The sequence below is a fragment of the Dermacentor silvarum genome, chromosome 2, assembly GCF_013339745.2.
Source record: "Dermacentor silvarum isolate Dsil-2018 chromosome 2, BIME_Dsil_1.4, whole genome shotgun sequence".
NCBI lineage: Eukaryota > Metazoa > Arthropoda > Arachnida > Ixodida > Ixodidae > Dermacentor > Dermacentor silvarum.
The window spans coordinates 246,543,076-246,565,477 of NC_051155.1; the positions used below are offsets into that span (position 1 = coordinate 246,543,076).

Here is a 22,402-nt window from a genome sequence, read left to right on the forward strand (position 1 = left end):
ATCTGCTTGCGCAAGAGTGGACGCTTGCATCGTCGCACGTTCACTGCAACCCTAAAAAGAAACTTACCGTGACGGCGTCATTGTTGTCTCCTCAACACATGGGCACCTTCATCCCGCCGTCTTGTTCCCTTTTTTCGCTGTATGCGTGCCTACTTTCGTCGTTAATATTCAAGGAGCGACAACTCCTCATTAGTACCTAGACAGAGGGGAATCTTCAAGCAACAGAAATCTCTATGTGCAGTTTTCTTTTTTTCGCGCATAAGCAGTTTAGAGAGCATGGCGAATGTAAAGTTCAGGTGGCACCTCATGGCGGCCGCGGTAGACCATAACCTCCTTGCGTAGTCCACGCTACGCAGCATATGCCGCTGCCATCTCGGAGGCCATGCGTGGCTGACGCAGCTACCCGCATTGCAAAGATTAAATTATTTTTCTATATTTTTGAACTGCTTTCAATGACGCTGTGCGATGACATCGCGGAAGGGAGAGCAAGCGGTTCTTCGCTGTGTTTGACAGGAGATAGTAAATTCCCTGCTGCATGCAGTGCAGTAATGCTCACGTATGTTCACAGCAGCCTGTGCGACAGATAATCCTTAGTACAACCTTTGTCAGGTAAAGTTCCGAGACTGAGTCTATAAAAAAAATGCGTTTAACATTGAAATCATTTGTGCAGCACCCCTTCGAAATAGTCTCCCTTGCAGTCTACACAGCTTCCAATGCTTCTTGAGGTCTTGGAAACAGTTGGGAAACGCTTCTTTTGGCATGGCTGTCAGCTCCTTTGTTGTGGCGTCTTGAATGGCCTCTACACTCCCCATCCAGCGACCTTTTAGGGCTCTCTTCACACGAGGAAACAGGAAAAAATCGCATGGGGAGAGGTCAGGCGAGTATGGCGGATGGGGAAGTACAGTAATGCTGTGCATGGCGAGAAATTTTGTCACGCTGAGAGCAGTGTACGGCCTTGCGTTATCGTGGAGAAGGCTCCATTGTCCAGATGCCCATAAGTCAGGGCGACGACGTCACAGTGCATCACGCATGTGTTGGAGCAGGCAGATATAAAACTGATTCACCGTCTGCCCTTGTGGGATGAACTCGTGGTGTATGACGCCTCTGGCATCGAAAAAAACTATCAGCATCATCTTTGTTTTGGTCTTTTGTCGCCGCACCTTTCTCGACGCCGGAGAGCTTGTGGACCGCCATTCGGCGCTCTGGCTCTTTGTTTGAGGATTGTATTGAAAACACAATGTTTTGTCTTCAGCAATGATGCTGTCAACGAATGCAGCATCCTTCTCTGCCTCGGAGAGCAAATCGGCGCTCACTGATGCCCGCGTGTCCTTCTGGTCCTGTGTGAGGGAGTGCGGCACAAGTCTGGCATTCAGCTTTCGTTCCCCAAGTTCTCACACAAAATTTGGTGGCATGTTGTCTTACTAATGTCGAGAGCATCCGATAGCATGCAGACTGTAATGGTGCGGTCTTGCTGTACGATCTCCCTGGTTCGAGCCACGTTGTTTTCATTCCGTGAGGTTGCAGGGCGCCCTTGCCTTGTGTCGTCTTCCACCGACGTTCTCCCCGAAACGAACCTCTTGTGCCACTCGAAAACTCGTGCCCGCGATAATGTCTGGTTGCCGTAAGCGTCACAAAGGAGCTCATACGTCTGTGTGGCTGTATTGCCAAGCTTCACACAGAATTTTATGTTTACACGCTGTTCGAGGTGGACGTCAATCTCTCCACATTCACTCACAGTAGAATGGGCAGACGACTATATAGTGACAACCTATTTTTCTACATGTAGTGCCATCTAGTGGCTGCCACAGCAATTAACATAAATAGCTCAGGTTAGCCTGAAAAGATGGCACTACACATACGCACCAACATTTGTTTTGGGGAATCATTTCTAGAGAAGAAAATAAATCAGTCTCGAACCTTTTCGGACAAAGGTTGTACTTGAAGCACATGACCGTACTAGAAGTATTTCACTGAGTTTAAATTTTTTTTTTCAGGGCCACTACACTGGCTATCTCGTAGAGCCGCAAATTTCAAGCGCAGCCGTGCAGCTGTTTCCGCATGCATTCAGCAAAAGCATAGCCTTGAATACCTGTATTCGTTACTCTGAGGGAGCCATCACTGGGGCGTGTATTTGGACACCGCTGTTGATCACAAAATTTTCTTTCCTATCCTGTTTTTTACAACGAAGCTGTTTATGGCTAGGGTCCCGTGAAATTTTCATGTGCGTGAGCAAAGAGATAAGGCAAAGAAGGTTCAATCGCAATGGCACATGCCCCTGTGAACTCCGGGTGGTGGGCTCCAGGACCTGTAACACGCCCTTGAACAACTCTTGTGAAACCTAGGTACAAGGGTAAGAACATATTTTTTTTTTATTTCAGTGTTATTCAAAAAATAAAAGAAGGTCAGAAAAAACGAAACGGGAAAAAAATGAATGTAAAAAGCAAACACAAAGAACAAAACAGTCCACTCAGATCTTAGCCGAAAAGGCCGACCCGCGTCGGCCATATCTACGTTCGTACCGCCCTCTCTGTGTCGGTGCTTCAAGCGCTTGCGTATCTGGGGCTCTATTCTGGACACGCATGGCGGCTGCGCGGCCGCCATTATCCGCCATCTTGGCTGTCTCATTGGCTGTCCAGAGGTCACGTGTTTTGAAATTTGTGCCGGGAAACGGAAATTTTGCAAAATGCAATTTTGCGTTCTCGTCAGAATGATGAAACGTGACGTGGAGCTGCAAGTTTTATCGACTAATACATTTTTGTGGCCCTTGGCACCTATATTGCGACTTTAGCGCTTAAAAAAAAATGTGGTTGATCCCTCTTATATAGGAATCGGTATAGAACACGAAAGTGAAACGTGTCTTCACAGAAGTAGTGTAATGTTTATTGCACATTGATATATAAGTGTTTTGTGGCTAAAGCGCCCTTAGGCGTTGATGCACCCACGCTGACGCCTGGTGGCACGTCTCCTCCATCACGACTACCAACGTCGATGACCATGAGCAACCGTCGTGCATATGGAAGCTGCACTACGCTGCACACGCTAGCACAACGCGAAAGACGAAGCACGTAACTGACACACTAATACAACGCGCAAGACAAAGCACGTAACTGAATCGTCACCGAGTCAAATCAGCGCGTACAGCGCGTCGTAATTGCAGCCTCCGCGATCAACTTCAGAAACATTTTCAGAGCTAATTGCGGAGGCCACGCTCCGCTGTGCTGAGTACGGTGAACGCCACCTAAGTGGCGTTGGTAGTGCTTCTTGATGCCAGCGTCCCTTCGAATGCTGGCATCGAGGCGTCGTAGTGCTGAGACCACCGAAGCGTTCACTGTCGGTGCGCGTTAGTGTCATAATGCAGTACTTCTCTTTTCTGCTCGTAGGCGGCGGCACCGCCCCGAGCAAGAGCGCGGGTACACGGAGGAGTGTTAGATATATAAGGCGCGTCTGTGTAGCTCTCTGCAAATGCGTTTGTGGCGCAATGGGTTAAACGCTCGGCGATCTATCGTCGCGGACCGAGAGGTCGTGGGTTCGATTTCCAAATTTTCCATGTTTGTGGAACTTTTTCTTCTGGTTTCTTTCTTTGTATTATGTTCGTGTATGTTCGTGTGACGCATTTCCGTGACGGAAATACGTCAGTGAAGTCTTGGTGGACCCCGGCATAAAACACTTTCGTGTTAAAAAGTGGACGGTAGCGTGCAGAAGCCCGTGCAGTGCATCTACAGTTTCGCGAATATGTGGTGGCGTTCCAAGATAGCCGGCACGTCAGCTTGTTAATTGGCTGAAGGAATATCCCGCGAGGAGCGTCACAGGAAGGGCTGTTTCGTAAACGTCAATTTGACGTTGCGTGACGTTGCGCTGGGCCGCCATTGCAGAGATTTTCCGCCATAATTTGTGGTGCGACGAGCCGCGCGAATTATGGTAATGAGCGGCCATATGCAACGGCAGTGGAGAGGCATGCGTACGCCGCATTTCCCTGTCATTTCGGGCCATGAAAATCTTTTGTTCACAACGCGTGTTCATAGCATTTGCATCGCTTTCGGGTGGTGTTGGCATTTGTGTTTTGCACCATCATTTTTATTAAAAACACGTTTATTTGAAATAATATTGGTTGAAACTAGCAAACTTTCTGTGACATTTCGCACTTTTCACTATTGCGTTTGTATTTTAATCAATAATAATGACTTTTCGCATTATCAAAGGCTATGACAACGGTGACTTTTTAATTTACAAAAAGAAATGTACGTAAGACGGCGCCTTGAAGTTTCCTCTCGCGGTGCGAGTAAGCAGCGAAGTGCACAAGAGATGACAGTGCCGGCGTTTGCGTCGCTCAAGCAGATACCTGTGGCGCGCGCAACGCTATCGATGATATTCGGCGGCTTCTCAGCCAGACGAGTCGGGCTGAGTAACTTGCGGATCACGAGATCGCGATAACGCGGCCTAGAGCGTGCGCTCATCACTGGTAGGTCGCGTGTGTTGTCTCAAGGTAGAAAGCAAGCGCGTGGGCGCCGATATACGATGACTCATTCAGTTTCCCGAGGACACGCATCCTAGCTAATGAAGCAGACGACAGCCTGCGCGCATGCAGACGACGGAAGCGAGAAACGATTTTGATGGAATAATCGTACGCGTTGAGCTAGCCGCTTTATTTTTACTGGGGAGGAAAACTGTTTTGCTTTATCAACCACGCTATGTTCAATGCCTACATTACAGTTTCTTAGGCGAAACGTCAAATTTTCGTCACGTTACGAAAGCAAATCGGGGCTATCGGCGCCATTTTGTAAGCGTCGCGCGTACGTCACGCTTCGAAGAAAATGGCGGAATGTCCAGAATAGCGGCTCTGGTTTCCTTTCCTTCCGCCCTCCCATGGTGGCGGTGCCGTCGAAGCGTCACTCGTGTGTAGTTTCCTCTGCCTCCTGGGACACGTCCACGCGAATGTTTATAAAGAATACAAGTTTTTATTCGCTTGGCGTTCTGTGCACTACCTTCATCGGTGGTGTTTGCCGCCTGCCGGTGACGATTGCTTTCTCGTCTCTGTTCCTACCGTCGCTCTTCATAGCCGCGTTGCTCCTCTGGAGTCCGGACTATACGCGAATATGATGGAATTAATATAATAATAACAAAGTTGATACGAGAATGTGTGTGCGTACCTATCGTCACGATGACAACCGATCAAGAAAATAAATGTGTTCGTACCTTTGTTCAAAATTCTGTGCCACCTCTGTGTCGTGTGCTGAACGGCTTCGCTGGTCATTCACCTTCACAAAGTGGAATGGTTTGTGATTTTTTTTTATTTTTAAAAACATTTACTGTATATTATTTTGTTTATGCAATTTTTCCTCTTTGCAGCCGTCACATATATTGCAGTGTATCAGTACAGTGTTGTAACTTGTGAACGCAAAACAGTACAACCTATGGCAGTACTCGACTAGCCATGACCATCTCAATTTCCGCCTCTTGCGACGTCAGGAGTGTGCTCAGATGGTAGGGCGCATGCTTAGCATGAGAGAGGTACGGGGATCCGCTACCCCGCACCTCCACCATGTTTATTCATTTAATATTTTTTACCTTGTATTTATGTTTACGCAAATACTGGACTGCACGTCGGCTGGTGAAAAACCTGTATCACACACACGAGAGTCATATCTTAATTCGACTTCGAAGCTGTGTACGATTTCTGCGCGTTGCAGGGTTATGCCAAATACGGACACAAAGAATGATAACAACAAGATCGGGAAAACTTGATTGTCGGTGTCATCACAACGCAATAACGTGGACCTTGTTGACAACAAAGCCAAAAACCAGCCGACACGACCATGTGTGTTTTCAATGGTTTTCAACAATTTCGTTTTCTTGTTTTTATGTGACGTATACTCGTGATTAACAGCAATCGGACCAATGGTTCTGTGAATAATTAAAAAAAATGTTTAGAGCGCTGCCCTTAGGCGCCCGATCCTGCGTTGAGCGTCGGCGATGTCCCTCGGCGTAACCGAGCGAACGTGCACAGCCAAGAATGACAGAGCGAACGCGGAGCGCAGCGGGCGATGAAAGACTGCGATAGCGAAGATAGCAAGAGGAAGAAAGCGGCGGAAGAGGGTGCAGCGGAACCATGAGGCGGAAAGTGGAGGAGGGTATGGCAAAAGTGGGAGATGAAAAGCGTAGTGCCGCGCTAGGCATGCTACGACCGCTATGAGATTGCGCCAGAGTAGCGCGCCGTCGTCTGTTCACCGATGACGTGCGGCGAGCGCGTCCAACGATACCATATATGACAACAAAGCGCTGCATGAGCGGAGGTCTGTCTGCGGCGGTTGCTGTGAATCGCGCCCACACGTCATCCACGCGCTGCCTCTCGCGACTAGCGAGGCAAAGGAATAAGAATTCATGATCGCAGTCATTCATGATCATCGCAGTACATGTCGCATCGCATTGATCACCGTCGCAAGGTAGGCATCCCATTCTGTAAGAGAAAAAAAAAAGTTTTTGGTTCGTTTCTACTACCGCTGACTTGATATCTATTAGAGATAATGAACCTTCTGGGGGGCGATGCACTAGCCATCATTGTATACGAATGCACTGCTTCAATTTTTTTCATTGTTATTATTACTCATTGCATTTTGTTCTGTTTGCTATTATTTCTATTCTTTTACCCACTCCTCCCTCTAATGACTTTGGCCTTGAGTGTGAAAACAAAGAAAGAACGGAAGAAACAAACATAAATAAATAAATGAAAAGACATTCGTACGTACGTTGCTGTTAGTGCAGTACAGGGATGCGAAGAAGAAATTTGTGCAGTTGCAACGCACGTGTTGGAATTTCTGTTGGAACTATGCGCGACGCGTACAACTGTCTTTATTGTGATCCTATGCAAGGTGTAATCTCATGCAATGTTTATACGTTTATGTGCCGTACTGGTCGCAACTTTAATGTGATACAATGTTTATGTATATGCACTACAACGATCACAATCTAAACCGAGATGCGAACATCATGTTCATTGCTAATGCACACTGCGAGGCGTCGACGCTGTGATGTCACGGGGACGTCCGAAGGTGATGTTTGTCGAGGGGGAGCACAGATGCAGGCCAAGAGAAGCATGCGACGCGAAAGACAGCGCTAGGCCTGGGTTGGCTGTTTATTTTTCCTGTTTCATTCGTGCATACATGGCCTAATGGAAGCTGGCGCGCGAGATTAGACGAGAAAAAGAGACAGGAAAAAAAAAAATGCTTCTATAGACATGCATACGATAGCCGTAGAGCAACTAAACACTGGATTGATTAGTTTACTTTTATTGAATCTCAAGCGTTGTTCGTGTTTTTTCTCCATCTTTCTGTTGTGAATTCACCGTGGCATTTCTTGATTGTAGACTGTTTCTTTTCATAACTGCCGTGTTCTATTTCATGTTTTTTTCCTGTATTTGTATTGGTATTTTTATTTTACCGTGCGCCAGCACTCAGAGCTAAGCGTTGTTCCTGGGTACGTTAAACATGATTGACTGACTGATTGATTATTATTATTATTATTATTATTATTATTATTATTATTATTATTATTACTACTACTACTATTTTGCGTAGGTGTATAGCTCAGCCATTTCTTTGTGCTTCGTGCTTTATTATAATTTTCATAATAGTCTTCATCGTGCTTCTAAAGCGAGTTGTCGGCAGGTAACTCCGCCTCTAATACTTTGCGTGTCTGGCCGACCTTGTGACCTAATCGCTCAACCTTGATCTTCTCCTTTACTCTACTTGTTCTAATCTTGCTTTCTTCGCTGTCAGCCGTAAAGATGAGAAGAAAAAAAAAGTTATTTAGCAACAGTGGCAGTCTGAACAGGCTCTTGGGAGGTTGATTGATTTATGCGTTGTAGATTATTGCTTTGATCTCCCACGCGTTAACGCCCAAACGACGTCCTTGATCAAGAACGGCAGGGGGTGTATTTCGCTTGCATGGTTGTTTCGTTGGACCTGTCGACACCTGGTTTTGTTGCGTGTGTGCATTTTTCTTTCTCTTCTTTTTTTTTTCCATGCTTACCTGACGACGTCCTTTATCTTATATTCGTAAATATGGAATTATGGCGCGACCTTGTGACAGTAACGTGTACCTCGTCATAGTGTGCGTGCCATTAGCGGAGAGTGCTACAGATCACGACGTTGGAGAACGCGGACGATGATAAGGGTGATAAAGTAACGAGTGAGAGCCTGACGCGAAGACCTTCGAAGAATACTCGTGCAGCAACTATAAGTGCTGGAATTTAAATTTATTAATGTTGACAAGGATTTCCCTTTGCAGCGGGGTTATACGAGTACATAGTTAACTATGCAATGGCCACTCTGACGACGACGTGGTAGCAATTTGCCACTTGCCAGTAAGTCGAAACATTAGTCATTTTATCCTTCGCTCATTGTCTTCTTTATAAATCTTTGTGTGTTCTACCAGAATTACTGTTTACTAAATCGTCTTTGTACTTTAAATTGTATTTTGCTTGCTTTACCTTATTCGTCAAAATAATTGATTTCGAAATGTATTGAAACGCGCGCTCTCATTCGCTGTCGCGTGCACGTGACGAGATAACGCCCCGTGATTGGTTGGGCCCACTCCGAGCTGTCTGCTAGCCGCTAGAGACGCGCAGTGCGAGACGCCATGTTCGATACGATCATTGTGTGACTACCCGCGACGATGCCTCCTCCGCTTCGAAAGTTTGACTCTAAACACAAGTTTGGGAAGAAAAGGAAGAAGTCCATGCTCGACAACTTCAAAAAACGCCCCACCGCGTCGCCAGTCGTTGAGGACGAGCCAATAACGGCGTCAAGCGACGGAACCGATGGAGCCGACCGAGCGTTAGGCCTAGATGGTGCGACAACGAGTAGGTGCGACGAAAACGCCAGCCGCGTCCGTCGTGACACCGTTATGCTGACGCTTGCCGATTTGGAGATACTCGACAGGAGATCCGACGAGAAACTACAAGAGCTCGCGTCAACCGCAGCAGTGAGCCGTAAGTCGGAGATCTTGTCCGCTGGCGATGTCGCGGCCGACCCGCTTGACAATACTGTTTTCACCGTGGTGTGCCTGGAATCGGTGAACGCACTGCTGGAGCATATGAATTGTAATACATGCGGCGGTAGCGCGAAAATCAGCCGGAAGGAGCGCGAATACGGCCTTGCAGTAAGTCTGGTGCTCACATGCTCGAAATGCGGCGACAAAGCGTCAGCGTGGAGCTCGCCGCGCGTGAATGGGACTCAGAAGGTGAATCCGTTTACCATTAATATTCTGGCTGCGCGCGCGATGCAGAGCACCGGCAATCGGCAAACTGCGTTTAACGATATTTTCGCAGCAATGAATATATCGCACCGCGGGCTGCATACGAAAACGTGGCAGCGGTACGTCAAAACGAAGTTGACGCCTGCCGCGACCCGGGCAGCTGAGACGCTTACAACTGAATGCGCGAAGTCGGTCCGGCAGCTTTACAGCCAATTAAACTTCGGCAACCCGGGCAACGTTGCTGTATCGTATGACGGGTCTTGGATGACTCGCGGGCACAGTTCGCACATCGGTGTCGGCGCCGTCATTGAACTTTTTACCGGACTTGTGCTGGACTACGTTGTGCTGAGCAACTTTTGTGCCGGTTGTCAGCGTGGACCAAAAGTTGGTGACCCGTCATACGAAGAATGGAAAGCCAGCCATGAGTGCCAGAAAAATACGGATAAGAAGGCTGGCGAAATGGAGGTGGAGGCTGGCCTCATTTTATTCAACAGATCGCTGGAAAAGCACAGCCTGAGATACACAACTGTGCTGTCAGACGGTGACAGCCGTACTTTCTTGGCCCTAAAGGAGGCCAAAGTATATGGCTACATCGAAGTTGACAAAGAGGATTGTATCAACCATGTCCATAAAAGGATGGGGACAGCACTTCGTAATGCCCTGTCAAAGCACAAGGGGCCTGGCTCAGAGCCACTTGGTGGAAGAGGAAGGTTGACTGGAGATTTGGTCAACAAATTGAGTTCTTATTATGGATGGGCTCTGAAGTCCCACACTGGTGACATTGACGCCATGGAGAAGGCCGTGATGGCAAGCTACTATCACGTAACATCAAATGATGTCACCTCAAATCATAGCCTTTGTCCAGAAGGTCCCGATTCCTGGTGCCGGCAAAATGCTGCTAAGGCCAAAGGCCAACCTGTGCCGAAGCACCACTACAATTTACCGACTCAAGTCAGCAAGGCGTTACTGCCAATTTACCAACGGCTCTCTGACAAGAGGCTGCTTGAACGTTGCCAGCGAGGCAAAACACAGAACAACAACGAAAGCCTGCACTCGCTAATATGGGCGCTCGCACCGAAGGAGCGGCACGCCTCACTCTTCAGCGTTGAGGCTGCTGTGGCGGAAGCAGTGATGAAATTCAATGCTGGCTGCAGGAGAACCTCGGCAAGCATTTTGCAAGAACTCTTGATGAACCCCGGCCAAAAGTGTATGCAGCGCATGGACGAAAAAGACCGGCGCCGTTCAGCTGCATCTGAAAACAAGCGTGCATCGGCAGAAAATGTGCAATGCTTATTCAAAAAGCGCCACAGAGGTGCTAATACCCAAACTGACTATGCCCCAGGAGCCTACTAATGTTTTGGGAGTGTGTACGTGCAGACATTTGTGACTTTTCATAATTAAATGTGACATTTGTTTGTTTTCTTGATTTTCTCAGAATACTAATTTTGCACACCCAGCAAGACATTTACCGTGATATATCAGTAGCTATCATAGAATATTAATTCTTTTTGCAGCATGAAGCTAGATGTTATGAGCACCCAACATAGGAAGCAGTTTTTTAAGTTTCTTTGTTTGAAGTTTTTTAAATTTGTCGTTTGTGTGACTAATGCATGGCCATGTTGAAAACAATGGAGTTCAGTTTACTATAAAGTAAGAAATATTGATCCAATCATAAAAGTGCTTCCTATGTTGTGTAGCTTGTGCTTTCTGCTATTGGTCCATATGTCATTTGTCTATTTTTATGCAGCGGTTATTTGTCTATTGTAGTAAGAACAAAAGACATTGTTTTCTTAATTATGTAATGAAATAATGAACCTACAGAAAAACTAACTGCATTTTTAGAGTCAGGAGAAGAAACTAAATAAGCATGCCAACTTTTATCAAGTTTGGTTCATAAATAAGTAATGCTAATTTTTATTACCACGTCCCCCCTTAACATATTATTCTTTACTCTTGGCCAATCTTCCTGAGTGGGTATGTGCGGATGGTCATTACCATCATCATCAACATCGCTGTACCTGTGCGAACTGTCGCACTCCTTTTTTTCTCTCCGCCAGTCGTTTAATGTAGACCAACGATCGGCAATGCTTCGCTATCTTCCATGTTCCGCGGACTTTGGACAGATTGCTGTCTCCTGACTGATTGCTGACTGTAATTTCTACTTCACGCACAATCTATATTTCCCTCGCTTTTCGATGTGGGAGAGCCGCGTCCCCATCGAGTGCACGCATCGAACCTCTCTCGTTCTCTGTTCGCCAATACGCAGCTAGTTCTTGAAAATATTTCATTTATAACAAACGGGTACGGCCTCCCCTTTTAATGCGAATAACATTCTTGACATTGTCAAGCCAGTTTTTTCTCCGGCTATCTAGCTATCCAACTGAAAATCAACTATAGGGGGCACTGGATATGTGCTAATGGGTGTTTCGCTCTTCATAATACTCATTACAACATACAAAACATATAAACACCAATTACACACCCGTGATAAATAAGACCAATTGCTATAACAGTGTGCAATAGAACAATAAACCCAAATTTAGTGTCCATTAAATTCCTTTTCACCTGTAAAAAATGCTATTCGCATACTTGGATAGTCATCGCAGATGAGTGCTGCTCGAATTTTATTTGTGGTGACCTTAGGGAAGCGGAACTTAGAGAGTGGAAGTTGAAATTGCGCAGAAAGAGACGTCTCCCAGAAGTACATAGGAGGGTTCCAGAATTCGCTCTATGAGCTGTTCGTAAGCTCAGTTGCCATAGAACCTTATTTTAACCAACGCTCGTGTTCATTCTGTGTTACATCGTCGTTTCGAAGTGCGCTGCCATATTCCATCATAATTTAGTCATGAAAACTGTTCCGGTGCTGAACGAAACATTTACAGCGTATAGTAGACTCTTTGCCACAAGAAGATTGTGTAAACGAAACTAAATATTGCGCCAGTCTGCTTCGCTCCACAAATTGTGTCGAATGAAGGGTGCAATATAATGTTAACTTGAGTCGGAGTTACTAATGGAGGCTGACGATTCCATAGGAGGCGCTGGCAATCGTCATGTCATGGTGCACTTGCATAGATAATAGTAACAGCTTTACGTAGTTCGACTGAATACCGTCTGAAAAATGGGAAGCATACTAAAACAAGAGAAAAATAAAATCACCGCCCCTTCCACTCCGTGAAGATGGTCGAACAGCGAATCAGTGCGTTCGCGGCCGCTTGCCTGGTCCGAACGGCGCTACGGCGCTACTTGCGGGGGATCTAGCGCGTTGAGACGGCGTTCGTAACGCGTTTTTATATTCTGGCGCCTCTCCTCCTCCTCCCCGTCGCGCGCTCCGATTGGTCGGTTCCTCTCCTCCCGGCGAGCGGGTCACGTGACCTCTCCGTCTCCGCTCCTGCGTGACGGCGCCGTCATCAACGGCGCACGCTCGACTAAAAACAGCTCCGCTGTTAACACTCGCGGAGATAAAGAAAAAAATGTCACAGTTTCGCCCTAAGGGCGAAGCAATGAATGCGATAGCAACACAGCTATGTCATACGAAGTAAGGTGAGCGGCTTTGGTAGCAATATGAATTGTAGTAAACATGAGCTGATTAAGTAAGCAGGTGTGCTGCGGCGTAAGTAGACCGACAGGAAGAGAGACTCGATGACCACGAGAAGGCGCGTGTGAAACGGTGGTGTTGATGAGAAGCGCTTCCCGTGGGCAGCGCGCGTGCGAAGGGACACACCTGTAGCGCTGCACTGCCGATCCGGGCAGCATTACATGTGTAGCGTGCGTTGGAAAATGTGGCCCGGCTATTACTAACTGAATGAACAAGCATGGTGTGAGCGCGCACAAACAAACATGAATAGATCACACTGAATGACTGCAGACAACGACTGTCAAAACGCTGGCAGCAAGCCCATACGCTGCAGCGGGCGAAGGTACGTGCGGTCTATCGCTTCAACAGAAACTGAGCGGCGAATGCACAGTGCATAAAGGTCAGAGCCGTGTGGAGATAAGAGACGGTGCGGCGAGCGACGAGTGCGGTTGTTGGCAGAGGAGAAGTGCGCCCCCCCCCCCCCCCCCCGCTCCCTCCGGCGCTGGCTTCCCGCTTCCTTGCTTGCGCGTGGGAGAGATAAGAGACCGTGCGGTCGAGCGACGAGCGCGGTTGTTGGCAGAGTAAAAGTGGGAGATTGAGTGCGTTCGCTCTCCGTGATAGCGCGCGTCCCCGCACGCTTCCGCTCGGGCATACGGCGCGCGGTGAAGATTTTATCTATACGGAACCTCACGGCGACGGCGACGCCGACGGCAGAAATCCGGTTGAAGTGTCCATATAATTGCTATCGCAATAAAAGTAAAACCAGTTCCTTGCTCAAGATAACGACGAAGACGCTTAGTTCTTGCTTATATACCGGAAAGATGGCGTAATGAGCGCCGGTTGGTTTCTGGGGGGTCGGGACTCTGTAATTTGTTGTTATTGTGAGCGAGGGACTACGCGCATGAGCACAGAGTTTCATGCAATAATTACTAGAGTGAACTCTGGCGCCAGTGTCTACGGGTCCTGCAAGCATGGCGATTCAGCCTGCGTGGGAACGATGTGTAGTGCTATTCTGGAAATTGTCAAATGCCGTCATATTGTCAGATTCTGTAATGGCGCCATTTTTAGCCAATCATAGGCGCCGTAGCATGGACCAATCAGAACTGAAAAGGGCGAATTAGACAGTAGGGCGGAATTTGACCGTGCCCAGAATAGAACCCGTGGTTAGTATATAAATGGTGATGATGACGATATTTTGAAATATGGATTGGCGTAAACTTTGTTCCTTGTGGCTTCAAATGACTTTAATAATAAATTATGGGGTTTTACGTGCCAAAACCACGATCTGATTATGAGGCACGCCGTAGGGGGGGACTCCGGAAATTTAGACTTCCTGGGGTTCTTTAACTCAAATGTGACTTTGCAAACTGATCATCCAAAGTTCCCTCTAGCAATTCCCTCTAACTATATGCCCGTAGGGGCCTCTAAACGTCAATGTTTTTCTTTAGTTTTTTTTTTCTTATTTTGGCAAGCGTTTTTTTCCTCTTGGTTCGGTAAGAGCTTTTATGTCAATCCAATTGTCGTTACGATGAATAGCGTTTCTGAAGTGTAACTTGCTCCTAGTACCACCTACCGCCAAGGGCCCAAACTGTTCGCCATAACGTTATATACGCTTAAAGGGTTCAGTGTGTATGTCGTCGCTCTTCCGGCGTCCTATCGCAAACTTTTTGAAACGCCTCGCACGTAAGGATCACGTGAATTGTCAAAATGCCGTCAGCTAGTCTAGTTGGCATGGCTCTTCATTTAGGACTAACATATTCAACGATATGAATTATATGGCACGGCTCCACTTAATTCATCTCGCTTAAAAACTGTAAACTCCTCAAAGAGGCGATCCTCGGTGCCTGTGATTTTCCTGGACAAAGCAGTAATCAAAGCACGTTGAATGCGTTATTAAATTGGCCAGGTGACGCGGGGTTAGAGATCTCGGTGGCCTGTCATTCGGCGAGGTCGAGGTTTCTTCGATATTGATTTGGTTTCCACAGCTATCGCGGACTCGGGAACTGTAGTTTTGAAGACAACGAAGGACGTTTAATGAGCCGAAATGTCCAGTCATCTCAAAGGCACAATACTTACACAATAGGTGCAAAAAGCGCTACCGCATTTAATATCGCAGCAGTTGTAACGAGCGCACGTTTCAAGATAGCAATCCCGTTATTTTCAAATTTTGCCCCCAAGTTAAACGGAAGAATGAACACCAAGTAACGTCAAGGAAGAGGCAAACTGCGTCCGTGCGGTCAGCGAAGTCACGGACGCTCGAGGTACACGCCGCCGTCGTCCGTCTTTTGATAAGGGTTGTGACGGCGCAAGAAGAAGAGTGCGGGGCACTTCTCGTGGCCAAACTGGCAGCAGTACTGCAGCACGTCGTACTTGAAGTCGCTCCTGGCAAGTGGCATGGCCGGCTCATTGGCGGTCGAGCCGAGGTCCGACACGATCCCCTTGCAGATGCGCCGGTTCAGCGCCGACCACGCAGTGCGGTTATTCGCGACTGCCCCGTGCGGCAGAGCCCGCGCGAGCCGCACGAAGTGCGTCCAGGGAAGCGTCTCGCGTTCTTTCTCCAGGTAGACCAGCGACGCGAAGAACATCTGGAAAGTCCTGAAACAGGTGCGACGGTCAGCTAGATGCGGAGGCATCTGAAAGCGTTGTTTGAAAACGCCCGAAAATGTCTAAGTCGACCACGTTCTGGTACACGCTTCTGCGTAACCGTAAAGTCCGGCGCCAGTACTTCCGGTACAGAGGAGTTTAAGAGAAGGAATCAGAGCTGGGCATGGTCATGTAATGTGTATAACAGACAATTGTTGATCTATTACAGAAACAGGCTAATAGACAATGTGTTTACGCAGTCGATGGAGGCAGGCATTTAATGCAGCGATATAAGATTAGGGAATTTGTAACTGCATTAAATGTTTCAACGAGAGCGCCCAGGACGTCGCCATAATGCTCTCTGGGCTGTGCTAATTGCACGTGAACCCACGCGCAAAGCAGACGCTGCCGCGCGTGCCTTTGTACACCCGCGCCACAGTCCAGAAAGGACGTTCTCACACGAAGCTCGGATATAGTGAAACATTTGAAAAGGCACGATAGCAAAGGAAGCTACGCAAATAGTGCGGTCATAGAAGCCTCACTCCGCGCATTTCGCCGTGCAGTTGCTTTAGCGATGCTTTTACGGATGCTAATGCCTTCTCGTGCTTCTCGCGTAAAAAAGCGCGAAAAGACATTAGCATCGGTAAAAGCATCGCTACAACATCGCGGCCCTGCGACGCTTTATACGAACTAATCACTTTATAGATTACAACTGCAACTAGTGAACGCAAAGTAACTTCAAATCATATATTACTTGTGCACATTAATGCTTGCAGTATGCGACACACTATCACGAACGCTTGTGGTGCGTTGTGGTCGAGCTAGTCGCAGAAACGTGTCACTCCGGTCGTTTGGTGGCAAATAGGCTCGGATCTGCGATGCTTTCTGTGTAATGAATACACGGAGTGCGGCATAAAATTGTGACACTTAATTTCACATCGAATTACATGAAACATATAGCTTTCTTTCGTGCGTGACGCACTATTTCTGGTAGCGAATGCGAGTGGTGCGAGAAGTCTCTCTATAGCCCTTGGAGCGTTGTCTGGTATGTATGAAACGGAGTAGAGATGTAGCGAATCGTTTGGAAAGTCTTTGATAGATTACGGACAATGGCAAAACAGGCCCCTAGATTGCTCAAAAGTATTATCACAAATTCTGGAGGGTGTGACAACTCCATGTGCGCGGCTTATACGGCTTCTCTGTGTTTGGTGTATGAGTTGCTCGGATTGCAAACATCTGCGAAATTAAAAAAAAAAAAAGTTATTATTCTGGGTTTTAAAAAAGTGCAAACACCCGTTCTCTACTACGAACCGTTTATTTCCCTGTTCAATGATAACTCAGCATATTGATGTTTGACAGGAGATAGTAAATTCCCTGCTGCATGCAGTGCAGTAATGCTCACGTATGTTCACAGCAGCCTGTGCGACAGATAATCCTTAGTACAACCTTTGTCAGGTAAAGTTCCGAGACTGAGTCTATAAAAAAAATGCATTTAACATTGAAATCATTTGTGCAGCACCCCTTCGAAATAGTCTCCCTTGCAGTCTACACAGCTTCCAATGCTTCTTGAGGTCTTGGAAACAGTTGGGAAACGCTTCTTTTGGCATGGCTGTCAGCTCCTTTGTTGTGGCGTCTTGAATGGCATGAATGGCTCAACTTTGTTGTGGCGTCTTGAATGGCTTGAATGGCTCAACTTGTATGACAATATCTGAGCTTGGTTTTTAAAAAAAGTGAAACGGCCGCTTTACGTTACCGTAACTACTACGGATAACGCCTGTGTGCCAATTGGAAGATGTGTGCAACTTATTAGCTGCCGAAAGGTTTCCATCTTGTAATTTAAATTAAATTTCAAGTGTTTTGGAGGTTTAGTTTAGCAAGCTACTTAGAATGGAATCGCAATGATTACTTTGTGGCTTCGTGCTACACTCGGGTGAACGACAATTTCCCCCCTTAAATAATGAACGTAATTTAGTATAGCTAGTATGTCGTGCCTGAACGTCAGCCCATCAGGTAACTTGCCTGAACGAGGCGGCCTACCGTCTCGTCATTGTGACCCCTTCACACTGTCCGGTAATACCCCAGTCCCACGGGGCACTTTCGATCGCGAATCGGGATCGATCGCCATCGAAAGTGCCCTTTGCGACTGGGGTGTAAGACTGGCAGTATGCATCTATTTGGTTGAGCTTTTCGTTCAGCCAAATAAGTGCATAATCATTGCATAGAAGGAAAAGGAGAAAAAAGAAAATTATTGCGCAGTCCCTTCGTCCCAAACTAACTTAACAGGATTTAGATATGACCTTGGCGCGGGGTTCATAGTAGATAGCAGCCTAGGGAAAGTTTGCGTTGGTGAACAAAGCGGATTGATTTAGGTCATTTATAAAGCACACTTGCCTGTAACCGGCGAGGGCCAGATGAAACAGGTTATCAATAATCTGCGCCCTGTTCGCCACGGGGATGACTGAGCTGTCGTTCTGCAACTGACGAATGAGATGGCTCCAGTTGGCATCCTCGTAGTCGACACGGTAAAGGCCCTCGTTGCCCACATTCAGCAGCACCCAGTCGTCGAAATGAGCGTTAGGAGCTTTCAACGTCACCTCGGGAGTAACCATCCACACAACGGCTGTCACGTCAATTTTTTGCGGTTCGCTAGCATAAGAAAGCGTAATAGGTATTGGCCATGTTGTTGCTGGTGGTGACCGCTGATGGTCAGCTGTGCCGGCGCGACTCCTGAAATCGTGGCACCTCAACCCACAGAACGGCTCCTGCACGACGTGAACTGTCTCGGCGTCTTCTCGGACGACCTTGAGGAGTGGGTAACCCGAGTGTTGTCTCCAGACGGACGTGTAGTTAGCCATATCTTCTGTCGAACTTGAAACCTTCAGGCTATCCCAGAAGTCTTGCTCTGCAATGACGTCACGCTCTGCCTTCTTGAGAAAATTGGTGGTGGCCGCCTTGAATCGGTCCTGACCGACAGCGGAACGAAACATGGCCAGGAGGGAGACAGCTGCGATGGGCAGCTCGTAGTCGTACAATACTTTCTCATGTGTAGGGCCGAGGTCTACGCTGGAAAGCGCGACGAATCGATACAGGTGAAGTATATCGTCCAGGAGCCACTGAGGTTTGGCCAGCTTAAGAACTTTGATGGCGTAAAGGACGGCTAGGCCTCTATCCAGCCACATCCCTACAGTGACCATGTTCCCGAACCACGTGCTCAGTAGTTCTATGGTCAAGCGCAGGTAAGGCCGGCCAAGGTTCGTGTGTAGCCCTCCGGCGGCCTTCGCCTTGAACGTCCCGGCCCGCACGACGACGAGTTTCCAGGTGGAGTGGCATGCGCGGGGAAACCTGTGGAGAGCCAGGAGGTCCAGTCCCTTGTTCGGAAAAGATATTCCGGTGGCCTCCGCCGCCATTTCAACGACGTTAGTGCAGAACTCGAGCAGGTGCTGAAGTCGTGGCATGTTCACCGCGTGAGCATGCAGCGTGGTGAAGCCATCCGTTATCTTGGGCAGTGTGGTGACGGCTACGGCGACCTGATGGAGTGAGATCGGAGGCGTCTTCTGGAAGACGCAATAAGTCTGACCATCGTGATCTTGGGCGTCCTTCAAGAGATCCCAGCTCGACAGCACAGCGACACTCGCGTTTGGCTTAAGCACGGACAAGCTAAAAGTTGACCTCAGCATGGAGCTCTGCACGGTCGGGAAGAAAGCGGCCACGTGCTGCTGGTCGACGTAGGAGGTCACCGTCGTGTACGAGTCGCCAATTTCGCGGTACATTCCGGGCGGCCACCTTCGGTGATCCCCGTGGTGAAGCCCTCCGGAGAAGCGCGCGGACAAGAGATAATCTGCCGAAGGCTCGAGATCCCAGTTGAGCTTGAAAGTGGTGAAAGGCTCTTGCGAACCGACCGGCACAGCCTCGTGCGATTCCCTGACGTAACCCACGCGCGGTCGCATTCTTACTTCACTGAGCGTCAGGTTTCTCGAAACAAGCGTGACGAGATGGCTGGCTTGGTGACAGGTTACATGCAGGTTCAGGTGGCCGGAGAAGGCGGAAGACAGGTCGGTCTCGAGGCGGATGTCGTAGTGCTGAGCGACAAGGTCGAGCTGCGAGGCGCGGGCGTGCACCATGAGCAGCGTCGGCGCTTTCATGCGGGCCAGCATGTAGAGGAACAGGAAGACCACGAACGCTGCGGAGGTGGCGATGCCCAGGATGCCGAAGGCGTAGGGCAGAACTAAGTCGGCGCCCACCCAGAAGCAGCCGGCGAGGGCGCGAGTTACGGGAGTCACGTTCCATGCAGGAGCATGACGTGTGACATCGTTGCTCCGACACGGTTTCGCCGGTCGCGTCGATTGCGAGCGGCTCAAGCATCGCACTAGCTGCCTGCTGCTAATGTCTTTGCACGCTGAGTAGAGACAACATGTCGGATGACGGGTTCAAACGCTTCTTCTACTTCTTTTTCGGTCAGCCGCTCGATGATGGTATGGTATGCCTTCTTTGTTGGCGCACAGCCACTGCGGGGGATTGGCCATGATTTGGATGGTATTATGAAACCTTGTTAATACTAAAATTGGTCAAAGTTGTCAGGAGGCAATGAACAAAAATAAAACTTGAGGAATTTAAGAAAATCACTTTGAGGCAACTATAAATTCCTCCTCGGCTGAGCAAATATCCATGTGGCAGTTTCCAAGAGTGGAGGCTCCTAGAGAAAGGATATTTAGAATTGAAAAACCTAAAGCAAGCTTTGTAAACCTTCATTCTAAAATGTTTTTCCTTAAAGAATAAAAACATCTGCATAATATGAAAAAAAAAATGTATGTTTTCATCTTCTCCACAGAATGGGCACATAGGGGAGGGCGCCAGACCAGCCCTGGGACAATAGAAGTTTAATACTGGTATTCGACAACGTAATCAGGTAAAAATTACTTCAGTGTTACTGGCGTGAAAGGAATTTTTGTGCCAAGGGAAGAGGAGGTGTCAACATTCTGAAAAATTAGCTACAGCTGCGTTCAAAAAGTCTGGAATAATTGTCTATCTCCTGAATCTAGCAGTCATTCGCTAACCTAATGTAGGTAGTAATGGTAGTACAGGGCCGCTGAGGGCCGCTCTTGCGAGACTGTCAGCCATTTAGTGCACGAATAATCCCTTATGGCCAGACACCCAAAACAATCTAATTAAATTTATGTGGGCAGGCACTACAAAATGAAATGTACGTAAAAGGTTAGTGACACTACTTGCTGTGAGGGATGAACATAAAGATAAAGAATCAGTTATTATTACTACCGCCGATATTGATGAATTTAGTTTGCGTAAGGCTAGAACTACAGCTAGAAATTCAACCAGAAGTACGGAAAAGAAGTCCGGAATCCTGATTGCGAATGACCAGTCTATAAGCAGGTGAGAAAATGCCAATTCCAGATGTTTCTTCACACTGAGAGGCGTCTGTCGCAATGACCGTATTTATAGATAAAATCAATAAATGGTCTTGTAATAGGCCGTTTAATATACATGTATATTGTGAGAGAAGTTTTGCGTTGTTTGGGTAGATGTCATCATAGATGATTTGTCGGTTCTCTCGCACATCACAAATAGGTGGCACCTCCCAGATACCTACTTATTTATTTATACATATACCTCACGGGTTCCAGGGTCTGGAACAATGCATGAGGGGGGGGGGGGGGAGGTGTTACAGCAATAAACAAACACAAGTAAATGGTACCGGCCATAATAAAATTCATGACTTTTTGAATAGGAAAAATATATCCTGAATAAGTATTAAAGACAGTGAAAGAACCATCGACGAAACACGCGAGGACATTAAAGGGGTTGATGAATGTTTGTACAAAGACCACCTGCGGTGTGTGAAACCGAAGCCAGTGTACTCCGAAGAATAATGCAGGCTTTGAAATGAATATGTTTTCTAATCTTCTAATAGGGGATTCATACAAATTTAAGAATGTTTGCACTGTCAGCAAACGAAATCTACGTGTATTGAGGGCAACCTGACTCTTGGTTTAGTATGTTATTAGCAACAAATTTCGGTAATCTGCAACACAATCGCAGGACTTCCCGCTCAAGCAGAACAAGGGGGGGGGGGGGGGTAATTTATAAGCTGGCGCACCAGAAAGTAATACACATCCAAATTCTAAAATGGGCCGCACATACATTTTATATATCATCAGAAGTGGGTCTCTCCGCATCCCGGACCGACTGTTGCATAGTTACGTAGCATACCAACTGCTCTAACTCCTTTTTTAACTATATGGTCAATATGGCCAAGCCAGCTGAGGGAACCGTCATATACTACACCCAAATACTTCACCGACTGCACTTGAGGTATAGTCTCGAGGCGATATGATATCGATATGTTCACGAGATTGTTAGGAGGAAAAACCACGTAATAAATAGCACTTTCTAACGTTAAGTGAAAGGCGAATTTTGTTTAACCAGGTTTCTATGGCGTAGAGGTAGATCTGTAGCCGACAATATGGCGAGTGAATATCACTGTCTGATGCGAAGAAAGCAATGTCATCTGCGTATACGTATGTTTGTACATCTTCATGACGAGGGAACAATCATACTGTTAAATAATAATGGCGAAGTGACAGGTCCTTGAGGAACACCACGTGACTGTTATGTATAATCGAGGAAGAGCCTCTAGTGAGCAGTAAAATGTTCGTCCATTTAAAAGTTCACCAATCCAGTTTGCAAGATAATTTGTAAACTCTAGATTTCGGAATATATCCAGTAAAATTAAGTATTCTACACTATCGTAGGCTTTGGAAATGTCTAATGCCACAAGAGCCCCTATTTGCTTCTGTCGTCATGCTAATTTTATTCTACCTTCTAAGTCCACGTGAGCATGCCAAGTTGAACATGATGGACGAAATTCAATTTGGCAGGGGCTAAGCAAGTCGTTGTTCTGTACAAATTTAATCATACGGGCATATAGCATTCTTTCAATTAATTTCACCAAATTTGAGGTTAGCGCGATTGGCCTAG

The 22,402-nt window shown here is 47.3% G+C and overlaps 1 protein-coding gene across 1 annotated transcript; it reads right to left on the bottom strand.

The window, feature by feature from the left end:
• Positions 1–15,072: 15,072 nt before the first annotated feature.
• Positions 15,073–19,932, bottom strand: LOC119440785 (aminopeptidase N). Its single transcript, XM_037705664.1, has 3 exons — positions 19,893–19,932; positions 17,801–19,805; positions 15,073–15,421 (listed from the first exon to the last, which is right to left on the bottom strand). Exons 1-3 carry the CDS (start codon positions 19,930–19,932, stop codon positions 15,073–15,075), a joined length of 2,394 nt encoding a protein of 797 aa, XP_037561592.1.
• Between the last annotated feature and the right edge of the window lie 2,470 nt (positions 19,933–22,402).

Coding starts and splice junctions, on each gene's coding strand:
- LOC119440785 (XM_037705664.1), bottom strand. CDS start 19,932: ATGGCCAATCCCCCGCAGTGGCTGTGCGCCAACAAAGAAG. Junction 19,806..19,892: donor GCTGTGCGCCAACAAAGAAG/GCATACCATACC, acceptor GTCTCTACTCAG/CGTGCAAAGACATTAGCAGC. Junction 15,422..17,800: donor CTGGCCCTCGCCGGTTACAG/GCAAGTGTGCTT, acceptor CACCTGTTTCAG/GACTTTCCAGATGTTCTTCG.